Source organism: Balaenoptera acutorostrata, chromosome 17, assembly GCF_949987535.1.
Source record: "Balaenoptera acutorostrata chromosome 17, mBalAcu1.1, whole genome shotgun sequence".
Taxonomy (NCBI): Eukaryota; Metazoa; Chordata; class Mammalia; order Artiodactyla; family Balaenopteridae; genus Balaenoptera; species Balaenoptera acutorostrata.
Window position 1 is genome coordinate 39,704,530 of NC_080080.1, and position 15,893 is coordinate 39,720,422.

The 15,893-nt window shown below is 40.7% G+C and overlaps 1 protein-coding gene across 6 annotated transcripts in view; it reads right to left on the minus strand.

Moving 5' to 3' along the window:
* CPQ (carboxypeptidase Q) overlaps positions 1-15,893 on the minus strand; it is a 505,229-nt gene that overhangs the window by 267,323 nt on the left and 222,013 nt on the right. For all 6 annotated transcript variants that reach the window (XM_057532254.1, XM_057532249.1, XM_057532253.1 and 3 more), the window contains exon 4: positions 11,863-12,070. In XM_057532254.1, coding sequence (XP_057388237.1) covers positions 11,863-12,070 — 208 coding nt within the window. The remainder of the gene's footprint in view (positions 1-11,862; positions 12,071-15,893) is intronic.

A 15,893-nucleotide genomic window follows, 5' to 3' on the forward strand; every position in this document is an offset into this window, starting at 1 on the left:
TCTGCGTCTTCATTCCTGTCCTGCCCCTAGGTTCTTCAGGACTACTTTTTTTTTTTTTTTAGATTCCATATATATGTGTTAGCATACAGTAAATAACTAGGTATTAATTTTATATTAAAATCCAACTTAAACAATAACTGGAGTCCTTCTACCAGGGGCTGCTATTAACTCTAGAAAACAGTGGAGCTGGAACTGGGATTCAAAGAGATTTCTGCAACACAAATATAAAGGTTTGGTTTATGAGACTGTCACAGTGGGTAACACATGGATAGCACTCAATAAATAGTCAATGAATGAGATATAGCATAGAATAACAAGTTGATTTGAGCTATTTCCTTTTATAAAATTTCAGTTGGTTAGCATGATGCCAAGCAAAACACATAATTGGTTATAAAATGTTAATTTCTACCTGATTGTTGTAGCAGAACTGGAGGAGCAAAAGCCTGGGGAAAATCCAGGTGTTCTTCATTAGCTATTTCTTGGCCCTACATTTAAGCTTAAAGTTTTCAAAACACAGACCCAGATACTCTAGTGAAGTTACAACATAGGGAGGTACCTATTTTGGATAGCCTGAACTCCCCCTTTCACCAAGGATTTATACAGTACTTTTTTGTTTTAATTTTTGACATAAATACTTCAATGTTTTAACTGCTTTCCTATCTTCTTAAATAGTACATATGGAACTTTCTTGTAGACTCACTCTTAGGAACATTAGTTACTACATTATCATGTAATATAGTAAGTTCTTCAAGAGATTCTCATACCCCAAATGCTATGATTTTTGAGTTGTGAGATTTGTTTTGTCCTTTACTTGCAGTTTCTAAAATGTGCCTTGCAGTGTCACACTTTTATACTTTTTTACACACATTTTCTCTTTGCCTAGAACACCTCCCAATAAATTCTTGGTCCACCTATTAAATTCCTACTCATCTCTCTCATCTTTCAGTAGCCAGCTTTCCTGACAGCTCAGACTCAGTTATTCCTCTCTGTGTACCTTATACTCCTTGATTGCTATATTAGTTAACCCCAAAACCTAGTGGCTTAAAGCAATACATATTTATTATATCACACAGTTTTTGTGGGTCAAGAATTTGGGAGTGGCTTAGCTCGGTGGTTCTGGCTCAGAGACTCATAACATTGTGAACAAGATGTTGGCCAGGGTTGCAGTCATCTGATGGCTTGACTAGGGCTGTTGGATCTATGTGCTGGCTAATTTGGGCTGGTTGATAGCAGAAAGCCTCAGTTCTTCACCAAGTGGACCTCTCCCCCAGGCTGCTTGAGTATCCTTACAACATGGCAGCTGGCTTCTCCCAGAGTGAGTGATCCAAGAGAAAGAACAATAAGAAAGCCACATTGCTTTTATGTTCTGATCTCAAACATCACACACCATTATTTCTGCCACATTCTATTCATTAGAAGTAAATCACTAAGTACAGCCTACACATAGGGGAAGAGAGGCCAGCTCGATCTTTTAGAGGGAGATTAAAGAATTTGCAGGAGTATTTTTAAACCACCAAGATTGCTCTTATGGCATTATAATTATTTATTTGAACACTTTCATTTTTAGGTTGTTTTTTAGGACATCCTTAAAGCATTTATTTTACCCTAAATAAAACTAGAGATCTGGGCAGTGACTATAGGAAGTTATAGAGTATTCAAACTTTGAATTTTATCTCCCACTTATTAGATGTGTGTCTGATTTCAGTCAAGTTATTTACTCTGAAGCTCAGCTCCCTTGTCTTTAAAGTGGGAATCGTAATCATCAGCCCTGTTGTTAGGATGAAGTGGAATAATACAGGTGAGAGTCCACTGCAAACTGCAAGGTACTGTATGATCACATTAGTACTGAACCAGCCAGGATGCAGTCAGTACTGCAAGCCCTGTGTTAGCGGAGTCTGGCTTCCAGAATTTACCGCCTAGTTTACTTATCAGCCACCATGCAAGGGCCCCTTTATTGCCTCTCCTCTCCTCTCTGCCTCAGAATATCTCCAAGCTTATAACACAGAGTTTTGCACATAGTAGCTAATCAATAAGCATTTGTTGTTGTTCACTATGATGCTGACAGTTGTCCTGGTTTTCTTTTCATTTAGGGTAAAACAGAGGAAACTTTTTAAATAGCAGTATTTCACAAACTAGAATAGAAAGTTACTAAGAAGTACAGGATAATGAATTGTTAAGAAAGAGTACACATTCTGGGAAGGGACAGTCTGGAGTTAAACTCTGCCACTCAGAAGCTTTGAGAATTCTGTGAACTCTTTAAGCCTGTTTCTTCATCTGTAACATGGGGATAACAGCACTGATTATTTGACAAGGTCATAATGAAGATCAAAGGAGATAATACATGAGAAGCATCCAGAATACTGCCTGTCACATAGTAAGTACTCCATTAATGTGTGTTATTATTCATCATATGATTATGATTATTATGAAATGCCTCCATCATTAATACGGGAAAGGTGTTCAAACCCATGAACGATGGCATCCTCCTGCTTGCAAGTCCCATTTTGCACACTAAGATGACACTGAGTCCAGGAAAGAGTACTCTTTAAGGCTTGCCTTGCCTACCTGGGTGGCTATCTAAAACAGCCTGTCTGGCTTGAGCTATTTCCATTTGCTGTCTTTATGAGCCCGGAGGCATGCACAGCTATGAGCACATTTCAGAAATTTGAAAAATAAACAATGAAATGTCTCATGCTTGCCACAGATGTATTTTTCCTACCATGATTTAGGTTGGCTGGTTCTAAACCATAAAAAGTTTAAAATAAGAAAGAAAAAAAACAATGAAATTTGCCAGTTTAAAACTCTAACGCCAGCCCCGAAAACTTTCCAACTCAAGGTTAAGATGTGAACCAATGTTCCAATATGTTCATGAAAGATTTAATAATTACTTTGCTTATGAAAGTTTAAACAGCTGCTTAAGTGAGTAAAAAGGCTCCCACCCAGGCAGAATAACTTGCTGTACCCATTAAGAAGGTTTTACAAATCATCAGACTACATATTCAGATGAAAGGAAAGCCGCATTTGCTGCACAGCCTCTAACTATTCAATTATGTATGGAATGAGTTTGTCCACCAGGTCAATCAGGTTTTGTTTATTCCTTCAGCAGGGCTCTTGACAGCATCAGTGTCAAGGAAGTTTCCAAAGGGATTGCTGAGCTTTTCAATAATGTATTTTTAAGAACACATATGCACGAACTAGGCCATGACTTCTTCTTTAGGTTACTTTACAGCTCAGTTCCATGAATACAGAGTTCATTATCAAATGGATTGGGAAATTATAGGAGGTCACATCACATTCCTTAAAAGAAGAATAACATTACTCTTTGGGCTTTCATATGCATTACTCCTTCTCCTTGGAATATTCCCCATCCCAACTCCATCCCTGTAACTTTTAGCAGGTTAACTCTTCATGGATAACTACTCGTGCTGTGGGAATAAGTTGGATCTCTCCAGAAAGCTTTCCTTGGCCCCCTTGACCAGGATGGTTATCCCCATCATACCACTTTGCTACCATATTATGGCATTTACCACCTGTTACTGCAGTTACTTGTTTAACTGCCTGTCTCTACCATGAAACCCCAAGTGCTGTGAGGGCAAATTAATATACCAGCATATGGTAGGAGCTCAGTAAATTCCTGTAGAATTAATGAATAAATTCTCCAAATCACCCAAACTGCACTTTTTCTTCTTTTGCTCCTTCTATCCAAACTTTAACAACTCTTGCCAATTTTATTTCCGAAATGCTTCCTGAATCCTTCTCATCTTTTCCAACGCTATTTCAGCTGTCTCAGTTCAAGTCCAGCTAATCTCCTGGCTGAATTTCAGTTTTACCCTGTGAATATATACAGTGGGTAGAGTGAACCAAAACGAAAAATCCACTGCTAACCCAACCTTTCAGTGATTCCCTGCTGTCAAAGGACAAAGGACAAAGGACAAAGCCCGGCCCTTCAAGTGGCATGCCAGGCCTCTGTGGTCAGTACCTCCTGATGCGCTCCTCCTATTTCTCAATTCCTTACTTTTGCATAAGCTCTCCCCTCTCCAAAGAAGGCTAATATTTATTGAGGGTCAGAGAGGCAAAATAACCTATGAACATAAGATAAGAAGCAGGATTTGAATTCTACAGGCTATGTTTCTAACCACAGTGTTGTGCTGCCCACCCAATGCTATTGCTATAACCCTAGTGCCTGACACACACCCCACACTCCATAAATGTGTGTTGAATGAATGGAATGAAGAGTTGGGGGGAAAAAAGAATATAAAAAACACCAAAATATAAACTACCCAGTGGATCTTATGCCTCTTTTCTCCTGTTTCTCAGAAAGTTTGGGGAATATTGCAAAACGACCTCTTAAAGATTTCCAGTGCACATTAGCACATTAAAGGCTAAGAAGTGCCTCAAAAAATGGCGTTTGTTTAACTTTTTTCAATAGAAGAGTTCCTAACTGTATTTGAACAGAGAATTTAAAAAAAAAAAAAAGAAAAGAAAAGAAAGGAATGAACACCTACCAACACCCCTACTCTGTGAAAGAGTGAAAGGGCTCCCATCTAAGAGTATACAGTGTACACCGCCAGTCTCATGATAATCTCCAAGTATTTTTTTTTAATAATGGAATTTTCAGGATGGAAATGACCTTTGAGCTTTTCCAGACAAAGTCTCCCATTCTATAGTTGAAGGATTAAGTGGCCCAAGGTCACTCAGCTTATTTGTGGCAGAAATAAAACCGGAACCAAGGCCTGTCAACACCCACCCAGTGGGCCCTTTCCATCACTCCACACCAGTGATTCTCAATGTGCAGTGACCTCTGTCCCTCAGGGGACGTTTGGCAATGCCTGGAGACATCTTTGATGGTCACGGCTGTGGGGAATAAGGGAGAGGCGGGAGATACTGCTCTCATGTACAGTGTACATGATAACCTCCCACAACAAAGAATTATCTGGCCCCAAATATCAATAGTGATGATGTGGAGAAACCCTGCCCCACACTAAACAAAAGAAACAGCAAACTCTCCGGTGAACAGACTAGAGCTTCCATTTCAATGTTTCCCACTAGCCTGCATAGTGCTGCATTATATTTGAAATAATACTGGCATATGAAACTGAAATTGTTCTTTGAATCCCTGAAAATAACTGCTGTTGGAAAAAGGTTTAGATAAAAAAAAAAACAATTCCCATCATCAAGGCTTTAAGAAAATGGGTTTGGATATTATCAACCAAAAAAAAAAAAAAATCCAAAACACTCTTCTTTTCCATACAATTCCCTCAGAAGAATTCTTGAATATATTAACATTTTTAAAATATTGCATTTACTAAGCAAGACCTCAGAATAAGGCCTAGGAAATCACTGAGGAGTAATAGCAATGGGCCAGCCCTAAAGCCAGCATGAGAGACTCTGTTCTCAGTGAGACTCTCTCCCACAGGTGCCCTGTACCCCTGGTCCCAGGTAATATCCCCTCTCGTCAGGTCAATTTGAGCACAGCCCTCCTTCTGTGTTCGCTTGTTTGTTTGAGTGAGAGACCCTGGAAGCATCATAAGCTAAGCCTGGGACAGGACTATCTAGGGTAACGTCAGGATGGGGCCCCAGCTACGCTGGGGGCTACACGGAGGACGCCCACAGGCAGCCCCTGCTTTCCAAGAAAGGAAATGAAGCCAGCGCTACCTCAATGAGCCAGCGCTACCTCAACCCTCCAGCTGCTGCAGCCCGAGAACGCCTCTGTTTCCACTCTTGGGAGTGCCTCCTGAGAGTTTCCTCACTGGGTTAATGCGCCATAGTTCCGTAAGATGTCATCACTGGGGAAGCTGGTCAAAGGACACACCCAAGCTTTCTGCACTATTTTTGCAACTTCTTGGGAGCCTAAAATTATTTCCAAATAAAGAGTGTTTTTTAAATGATGTGATTGGGAGTAGATCTATTTTGGCTTTGTTTGTGGGCCTTTGCTAAAACAGAAAACACCTGGTTACCTGATTGGCGAGGGTGAAGGTGTATGCAGAGGGGCACAGGGGAAGAGGGCATCATAAAGTGTCACTAACACCGAAGAAGTGCTGCATCCATCAGACCCTCTTCCAAAGGGACAAGGAGCTAAAGAGAAATGAGACCCAAATCAGACTTGATGGAGAGAGGATGAGTAGGAGAAATGGACCAAGCACCGGTGGGTTTCCCAGGTAACAACCCTCATGGGTGCTCTAACGAAGCTGTGAGACAACAAGGGACAGTATATTTGAGAGTTCTTCTTGCCTAGGAAAGCGATATCAGAGGAAAAAGCACAAGAGAAAGACACAAGTAATGACTTAGTAGGGTTAGCACGACTTGAATCCTGAATCAACAAAATCCCACAGATTTAAACGCTATCCATCCAGCTAAAGTGAGCCCAGACACAATGGAGTATCTTTGAGGTAGAAAGAAATGGGAGTCAGGAAATCTAGAGTCACATTCCAGATGTGTCCTATCAGGCATTTGTTGTGTCTCCTTGGTCAGGTCACTCAGATTCAGTTTCCTCATCTGAAAGTCAGGGAATTGGTACTAAATTGCTAAGATCCTTACCTGTCTGTCTCTGCCTGTCTAAGACTATTCTAAGAGGTAGGATACCCTCTATTGATTTAATAAAAAATAAAACCTATTCATGGATGGCAACAAGTTTCCTATAAATTTTCCAATGCAAATTATCTCTTTAATAAATGGTAGTAGAATAAGACAGCAATTTTAGTGCCAGGGAGGATCAGCTCAGAAGTCAAAGAACTCTCGTTCCCACCCTCTCAGACTCATTCTCAACCATGGATGGGCCTCACAGATACAATGATTTCCCAGGGAAAAAGCTGTCTGAGAAAAAGGAGTTGCAAAGCCTAACGTCAGGGCTTCCAGAGGCCTGCTTTCCCCCAGTGAAATGCACCCCCTCTAAGTGTTCAAGGTCTGCTGAATCCTGCACAACATGCCCAAATCACAGAGGAGCAGTTTCAGAAGAGGTGGAGAGAGAATTCCGTGCCTGGAGGAGCCAGCTCGTGGGGTTTTAGGAAGAGGGTAGGACTTATGTCTATAATACCCTTATTCTACCTTTTCACTTATTGAAACCCAATAAAGTATTTGTATGATTGGCATTTTTTAAAAGCCTGTGGTTAATTCAGTCAAGGCTTATGTCTGGATTATGGCAGTAGGGTTCTGAAATATGTTAATGCTTCGTTAATCACATATTCACTTTTCCAGAGCTGAAATTCACCACATGTTGTCCATGGATCTCAGGCCAAATCAGAAGGATTCTTTGTGTGTTAACTGCTTCCCTTTCATCAATGTGCTGTGCATGTAAGGGGTTGTGCTGGGCGTCACCACCGAAGATATCAGCCACTGCCTGAGCATTAGCTCACTTTCAAGTCACCCAGGACGCTCGGCTGCAGGAAGAATAATGGTGATTTCAACATATCCTCTTCATTTTTATTTTTATATTAAAAAATATTTTTATTAATTTTTATTGGAGTATAGTTGCTTTACAATGTTGTGTTAGTTTCTTGCTGTACAGCACAGTGAATCAGTCATACGTATACACATATGCAGTCTTTTTTAGATTTCCTTCCCATTTAGGGTACCACAGAGCACCGAGTAGAGTTCCCTGTGCTATACAGTCTGTTCTAATTAGTTATCTATTTTATATATAGTAGTGTATATATGTCAGTCCCAATCTCTCAATTCATCCCATCCCCCCTTTCCCCCTTGGTAACCGTAAGTTTGTTCTCTACATCTGTGACTCTATTTCTGCTTTGCAAATAAGTTCATCTCTACCATTTTTCTAGATTCCACATATAAGTGATATTATACGATATTTTTTTTCTCTTTCTGACTTACTTCACTCTGTATGACAGTCTCTAGGCCCATCCACGTCTCTGCAAATGTCACTATATCGTTGCTTTTTATGGCTAATATTCCACTGTGTATATGTACCACATCTTCTTTATCCACTCCTCTGTTGATGGACATTTAGGTGCTTCCATGTCCTGGCTATTGTAAATAGTGCTGCAGTGAACATCAGGGTGCATGCATCCTTTTGAATTATGGTTTTCTCTGGATATATGCCTAAGAGTGGGATTGCTGGGTTCCTCTTCATTTTTAGAAATAATTTCCACTGCATCTAGTTTGCTCAGCATTATTCAGCACTATTCTTTAGTATAAAAAGGAGCAAGGTAGCAAGGACGTGTCAGGGATGAGTTAGTCAACCTAAACTATCAAGACCAATGTTTATGTCATTCAGCATACTTATAATTAAAAATAAAGTTGAATGATTTTAGAAAAGTTTGTCAGAGTTTAGGAGAGCTGAACTCACTCACTAGCCAATGAAAGAAGGGGTCTTTCAGTTGGTACCGAATCTCCATCATACACTTCCTTTCCCTCTTTCTTCATTCTAATTTTCTGCTCATTTATAAATTGTACTACATTATTTAATCATAACTGCCTCCTATTTCATCCCCCCAAACGCCCCCCTTCATGGTCTCTTTTCTTCCGTCTTCTTCACCTCTGGTCACTTGCCTCAGCATTTACCTAGATCATAACCTTTATCTTATAGGGAACAGGAGAGGGGACCTGACAGCATGGAAACACCATTTTGAGATCGGTGTTTTAAAAGATAACTGAACTGCATTGCAAAAATGCAGAAGCAGAAAAAGAACAGAAGAAAAGAAAGTCAGGAGGGACATAGCAAGGGCCTGAATTACAACAGTAATGACAGTAAAGACAGGACAGGAACAGATTTTTTTTTTTTTTTAAATAGGCTGAAAGTAGACTGAATAGGATATGGCTCCTGACTGTAGGACAGTAACAACGAGGAGAGAATGAAAAACAACTTGAAGTTTCTGAACGTGCTGATAGGTAAATATGGTTCCTTTAACAGAGACAAGAAACCAAGGCGAGGTGTTAGGTGTGAGGGAGTTGATGGACTCGAGTTTAGCCATACAGAGCTGCATTCATGGGTGATGTCCAAAGTGCCTATGGACAACCAATGTTCCAGATGGGCAGGAAAACTTCTGGATTTAAAGAGAATAGAGATTAAGAAAATCTTCCACTTGTTTTCTTCCTTTATTCTTCTCTTCATTTTACTGAATTAAAATATGCATTGAGAAGCTACTGCATGCCAATTTCTGGGATAGGCATTAGGGAAAAAGAGAAAAGAAAGTAAACAGAATGCTCAGGGCATCTGCAAGTTCTGGTGGGAGATGACAGCATAACAATGGCATAAAATGGTGAGATGAGGGGACGGTTCCCAGAGGAGGCTTTATCAGGGATGGACGGTGCTTACTAAGGTTCATTAACTCACCTCACACCTGGAGGGGAGAACACACGCTTTCCACTTCCCTTCATGGTCTAGACATGCCCTGTGGTTCCAGGCAGGCTGTAAGGTAGATTCCCCCCCAAACACAAACACATGGACTTCACTTCACTGCACTCACCCACATTCCTTCCGGGCAAGTGATGCTGCAACTTCTTTGTGGGAGACCTTTTGTTAATCTTCTATCTTTTACACGTAGGCAACAAGGTATTTATAACTAACTCTTGGAATGCTGTGCAATGTTATGATACAGGTAAAAGTTTAATCCTGATTCCTGGGACAGCTCTGAAATTGTCCATCACTCTCCTGGAGAAGGCGCTACCCCCATAGAATACAGAGGTTGAAGCATCTTGACAGAGATTAGGGTGCTTAAGATTCAGGCCAGCCCCACAATTCCACCTCTAGGCACTTACCCAAGGAGGAATGAAAACATACGGCCATAGGAAGACTTTTATACAAGAATGTTCACAGACACTTTATTCATAACAGTCAAAAACTAGAAACCACCCAAATGTCCATCGTCACCGGTGAATGGATAAACACACTGTGAAATGTGTCTCGGGCTGCAGCAGCTGGAGGGTTGAGGTGGTGCTGTGAAATATTACCCAGCAGTATAAAGGAATGGGACAGCAGATACAGCAACACAGATAAACCTCAAAAGCATTACACTGAGTGAGAGAAGCCGGCCCGAAAGACTCCACTTACATGATTCCCCCTACATGAAATTCTAGAGAAGAAAAAGCTATAGTTCCAGAAAGGAGAGCAGTGGTGCCCAGGGGACAGGGGAGCAGAGGAGGAGATGGACTGCAAAGGGGCACAAGGGAACATCTGGGGTGATGAAAATACTCTCTCTGCTATGACTGTGCTTACATTACCGGATTACATTTTTCAACACTCATCGAATTGTACTCTTAAATTTTGTAAGTTTATTTTATGTAAATTATACCTCAATAAAACTGATTGGAAAAACAGTCATGCAGGGCTGAGGAGGAGGGCTGAGCACGCTCAGCTGGAAGATGCCGGCGGTTCCTGGGAAGCTCTGAGCCAGCACTACCTCAACCCTGCAGCTGCTGCAGCCCGAGAACGCCTCTGTTTTAATGCTTTGACCTCAGACCGGGACACCCACTGGCCGTTTCCGATTAAGGTTCCAATAACTCACTCTCACCTTGCCACCCACCCTTAGGCCAGAATCAGCCTGCTCATCCAGACAATTGATAATGTATCATCCTAACCTCCTCTCACCCTGGACTAGGGATTACACTCTAAGGGTTCTGACTACTCAGTACCTGAAACGTGGACTCTTTGCTCTTCTGTTGTTCTCGGTTTCCTAAAGAGACAAGGGGCTGGGCTTATTTGTTTTCTCAACATTTAAAACTACAGTTTCTCTACACTGTCTGACCCTCCATGGTCCTACTGAGATCTTGCTTTTCCGTTATCCCTGCGGCCGTAACCCCAGGGTTGACGCATGCCCAGGTCCAGGGAGCAGGTCATTTAGGAAGGGAGAAAAGGGTCCCAAAACGTAAAACGCATCTTTACTGCAGCGCAACCCTTTAAGTGTGAGAGAGGCCCTGAGTCAGGACACGTGCAGAAGGACTGTTTCTCCATTATTATGTGCCTGTTCCTTCATCCCACTGACGTTCTTAAGCAAAATACAAGTCTGAACTGCCCAAACAGCTATATTTTTAAGTGCTATTTTCAGAATTTCAATAACTACTAATAAAGAAGGTTTGTACCAGAAACGTTATGAAAACCATCTTTTGTACACTTGATGTCATAGGAAGTACACTGACATGACATTCAATGAGTGCATGTGATGGGACAAACACTATAGTAGGAGGCTATCAGATATGCATTATCTAGTCTAGCCCTCATAGTAATCCTGTTCCTTACATACGCCATCCCCTTCTTTGTAGATAAATTCTCTAAGACTTAGAGAATAAGTAACTTGCTGAAGTCATTTAAGCTTCGGCTAGTATACAGTTTGAATAACGCATCTAAGACTATTTGAAGTTTCCAAAAAAAAAAAAAAACCCTCTAAAGATTTCACATAAACTGTGGTCTATAGCTTGGATTAATATTCACAAGGTCCTGGGTTTGAGTCCTTTCTCAGCCATTTACTAGCTGTATGGACCTTAGGCAAGTGAGTTTCCTTTAGGTTAATTTCCTCACCTGCAAAATGAAGAAAATAGACTTACTTCACAGAGCTTTGAAAGGATGAAGGAAGATAAGTCACACGATAAGCATGCTATCAACTGTTGGTATGACCTCAAACGCCAAGCTGGCTCCAAATGGAAGAAATACAACACATATGGACAAATACTGCCCTCAACTATTCAGAGTTGAATTTCCACACAGTGGATCATAGTCTGCCCTTCAGTTAGTCCTGCCCTTCTTCGGTCAAAGTAGTAAACTTTTGAAGGAAAAAAAAAAGTGTCTGCCTTTAAGGAGTCGATGAAGACCATCTCTGCAGACTCGTTCTCTCTTTCCTAAACTGTCTCTAAAAACTAAAACTTGACCACAACACCTTATTCCCAGACAGCCCATCCCTTGCCTTCACTCACCTGCTCCGGATACTTGCTACCAATGATCTCTGCTACAGTGTTGAAGGAATCAGCATCTGGGTAGTTCTTTGCCCCCATCTTCAGCTGAATGACAATTCTGCTCCCACGAGAAGCCATTCTTGACATCATCTCTGCATCTTCCACCGTAATACAAGCTGTTGGGATCTTTGGCACACCATCCTGGTATTCCTGAATACCTGTGTGAGGGCTTGAGAAAAGAAGCCACCAGGTTACCTTGAAAGTGGAAATGGACCAAAAGTATTTTTTTTTTTTTAAATCAAGATATGACCAGTGATATAATACTACCATCCAATCTATACTTATACTTTTTTTTTTTTTTTAAGTTTATTTATTATTTATGGCTGTGTTGGGTCTTCGTTTCTGTGCGAGGGCTTTCTCTAGTTGCGGCAAGTGGGGGCCACTCTTCATCGCGGTGCGCGGGCCTCTCACTATCGCGGCCTCTCCTGTTGCGGAGCACAGGCTCCAGACGCGCAGGCTCAGTAATTGTGGCTCACGGGCCCACTTGCTCCTCGGCATGTGGGATCTTCCCAGACCAGGGCTCGAACCCGTGTCCCCTGCATTGGCAGGCAGACCCTCAACCACTGCGCCACCAGGGAAGCCCCAAAAGTATTTTTTAAAAGACTTTCACTGATCTTTGTTTTCATGTGAGGAAGGGAAAGGGTGGGCAATATTGGTTCACTTGCTTTTGATGTGAATGTAATTTTTCTTTTTGATAAAAATAACTTAGAAACTTCAATTTAATAATAATTTCATTGAAAACATTACATGAAGTTTATTACTTCATTACATAAAGTTTAGGCTGCAGACTAGAAGGCCCACACATCTGGAAGAAAACTGGCCCAGGTACAACCAGCTCTCTGGTCACTGACTGGCTCGAGAGCTATCTCTTCCCACCCAAACACAGAGGTCTGCATATGTGGCCCTGCATAGGGGTAGAACACTGTGTACGAAAACCATAGAACAACATCTGGGGAAATGTTTGGATTCCCAGGAAGAAAAGTGCCAGATAAACACAGGTCTGTGATTTCACTGCCACAAGAAAAAGAAAACTATTATGATTTTGGCTTTAAGGGGGAAAGAAATATCACCCCAAATGGTCAAGTTTTTTCAGCTAATTTCCAGATGCTTCTTACGTCACTAGAAACACTTGTAATTGAAGTTGATATTAATCTACTATTGATTCAACCTCTCCCCATGCTAATTGAGTTTATCAAATTCACTTTCTAAAACTGTTCTTTCAAACTGTCCCCTTTTACCTCTGAGGTAAAACTCCAAACCACACCACCACAACTCGCTCAGGATCACAGCTTCTGAGCGCTCACCATATCCCATCAGTCTGTTCCCGTCTTCTGTGGAAGCACAAGCTAACAGCCTCCCTTTCCAAATTAAGTTTTCTTTTTGTACTTCCATACTCGTTTCAGGTTGTCTCATATTCAGAGAAAAGCCTTTTTTCCTCCTTTGAGCCATAACACATTTCTCTCCTGTACAAGTGACTCCAATCTGCATGTGCATAAACACAATGATCCAGTCTTATCACTGATTTCTCGGTGTGACTGTTATTGCTGTGACCGTGTATCAGGTGACTATTTACTGACTTAGAGAAACTGCATGACAAAGTGATTAAGAATACAGGTTCTGGAGCAAGACTGTCTGGGTTCAAATCTGAGCTGTGCTACTTATTGCTAATTGGCCTTGGGCAAGCTACACGTCTTTGCTTCAGTGGCTTCAGCTATGACTGGCGATGGTAATTATAATACCTATTTCATAGTTATTTTGCAAATTTAGTTAACTTATACAAATAAATCGCTTACCCTGGAACACAGTAAGCCCTTAATAAATGTTAAATATTATACTAACTTATCTATTACATTCACCCCACAGAGAGAGAGTGTGTAATCTCAAGTCCTTAGACTTAGACCATCTAAATAAATACATCCTTTATGGACATTTCTTAACTGCTGACTGAAAATTATATTCTTCATTAGAGAGAGACAAATGACTTATAAATTCAAAACTTACAAAACAGAAACCCTGGATCTGAATCCCTGTTCTGGAACACGCCTAATCCACTCTAACTTCCGGTTCAGGGTAGGCTATGGAGTCACATAACCTAGGTCAAATCCTGGCTCTACTATTCTCCACCTGTCCGACACCAAGCAACGTAGATCACCTCTCTGTTTCTGAGTCTCCACATCTGAAAAGTAGAGAATAATATTAGCATTGACCTCATAAGATTGCTATGAGGAATATAAGAGATAGTATATATAACGGATTTTAAAGTGCTTGGCGTATAGGAATTACTTAGCAAACATTAGTTGTTATTATTATTTCTTCAGTGTTAATTTTCCCCACTGAGTTGGTAGAGTGGTTAATGACCAAAAGTATTTTGAAACATGTAGGAAGACAATCTAAATATTTATTATTCATACTACCTTACGTGATGTCTAGGATTCAACAAACTCTCCTTGTTCTCAGGCTCTCTGACTCAAAAGGAGGTCAGTGTAACACCTCTCAATAGGCTCTTTTAAATAATGTTTCTAAACAAATTGGTACTAATAAGTTACAGGTAAGACTTCTTAATTTGGGGACAGTGAATTGGGCATACACCAATGGCTCCACTGAGGAAAATGGCATTTTCCAACTGTGGTTCTGAATTCAAGATATAAAAAGCTTCTAATTTGTTTCTACAATTAAGCATGTTCTCCAGTGGTTGAGTATTCAGCATTGTTCAGTAGAAGTAGGCAGAGTGAAGACTCAACAGTTCTATTTAGAGTCCTGTATTTTTACTGTCAATTGTCCTACAGGAGATGATCACCATAAACATCACCTTCCTGGCCCCACTTACAAGCCCCACTTGCATTTAACAATAGCAAATGGTAAACTACAAAGGAAGCCATAAAAAATCAAAACAAGAACATTTAAAGATTAATACCAATCCTTCACAAAGTCTTCGAAAAATACAAGAGGAGGGAACACTTTCCAACTCATTCTACAAGGCCACTATTAATAAGAACAAAACTAGACAAAGACAGTAAAAGAAAAGAAAACTATAGACCAATATCTCTTATGAATATAAATGCAAAAAACAAAATCAACAAAATACAAACAAATTGATACAGTAACATATGAAAAGAATTTTACACCATCACCAAGTGGTATTTATTCCAGAAATGCAAGGTTGATTTAACATCAAAAAATCAATCAGTGTAGTGTATTATAATAATATAATAAAGGACAAAAACCACGTGATCATCTCGATAGATGCTGACGAAGTCTTCAACAAAATCTAACGCTCCTTCATAATAAAAACACTCAACAAACTTTGAATTGGAGGGAACTTCCTCAACCTAATAAAAGGTATCTATGAAAAACCCACAGCTAACGTCATACATAGTGGTAGAAGGCTGAATATTTTTCCCCTGAGATCAGAAACAAGGCTAGGATGTCTGCTCTGCCCACTTCTATTCAATGTTGTACTGGAGGTTCGAGCCAGGAAAATCAGACAAGAAAAAGAAATAAAAGAAATGAAGGTGGAAAACAGAAGTAAAACTCTCTCTGTCCACAAATGGTCACGTATATAGAAAATCCTAAGGAATCCACATGCACACACACAAAAAACTATTATAACTAATTAAGAAGCTCAGCAAAGTTGCAGGATACAATATCGATACACAAAAATCAATTGCACAGCAGTAATAAACAATACAGTGTAGTAGCAACACAGTAGCAATGAACAATCTGAAAATTAAGTAACAATTGCATTTTCATTAGCAACAAAAAGAATAAAATACTACAAATAAATTTAACAAAAGAAGTGCAAGGGGCTTCCCTGGTGGCGCAGTGGTTGAGAATCTGCCTGCCAATGCAGGGGACACGGGTTCGAGCCCTGGTCTGGGAAGATCCCACATGCCGCGGAGCAGCTAGGCCCGTGAGTCACAACTACTGGGTCTGCGCGTCTGGAGCCTGTGCTCCGCAACAAGAGAGGCCGCGATAGTGAAGAGGCCCGCGCG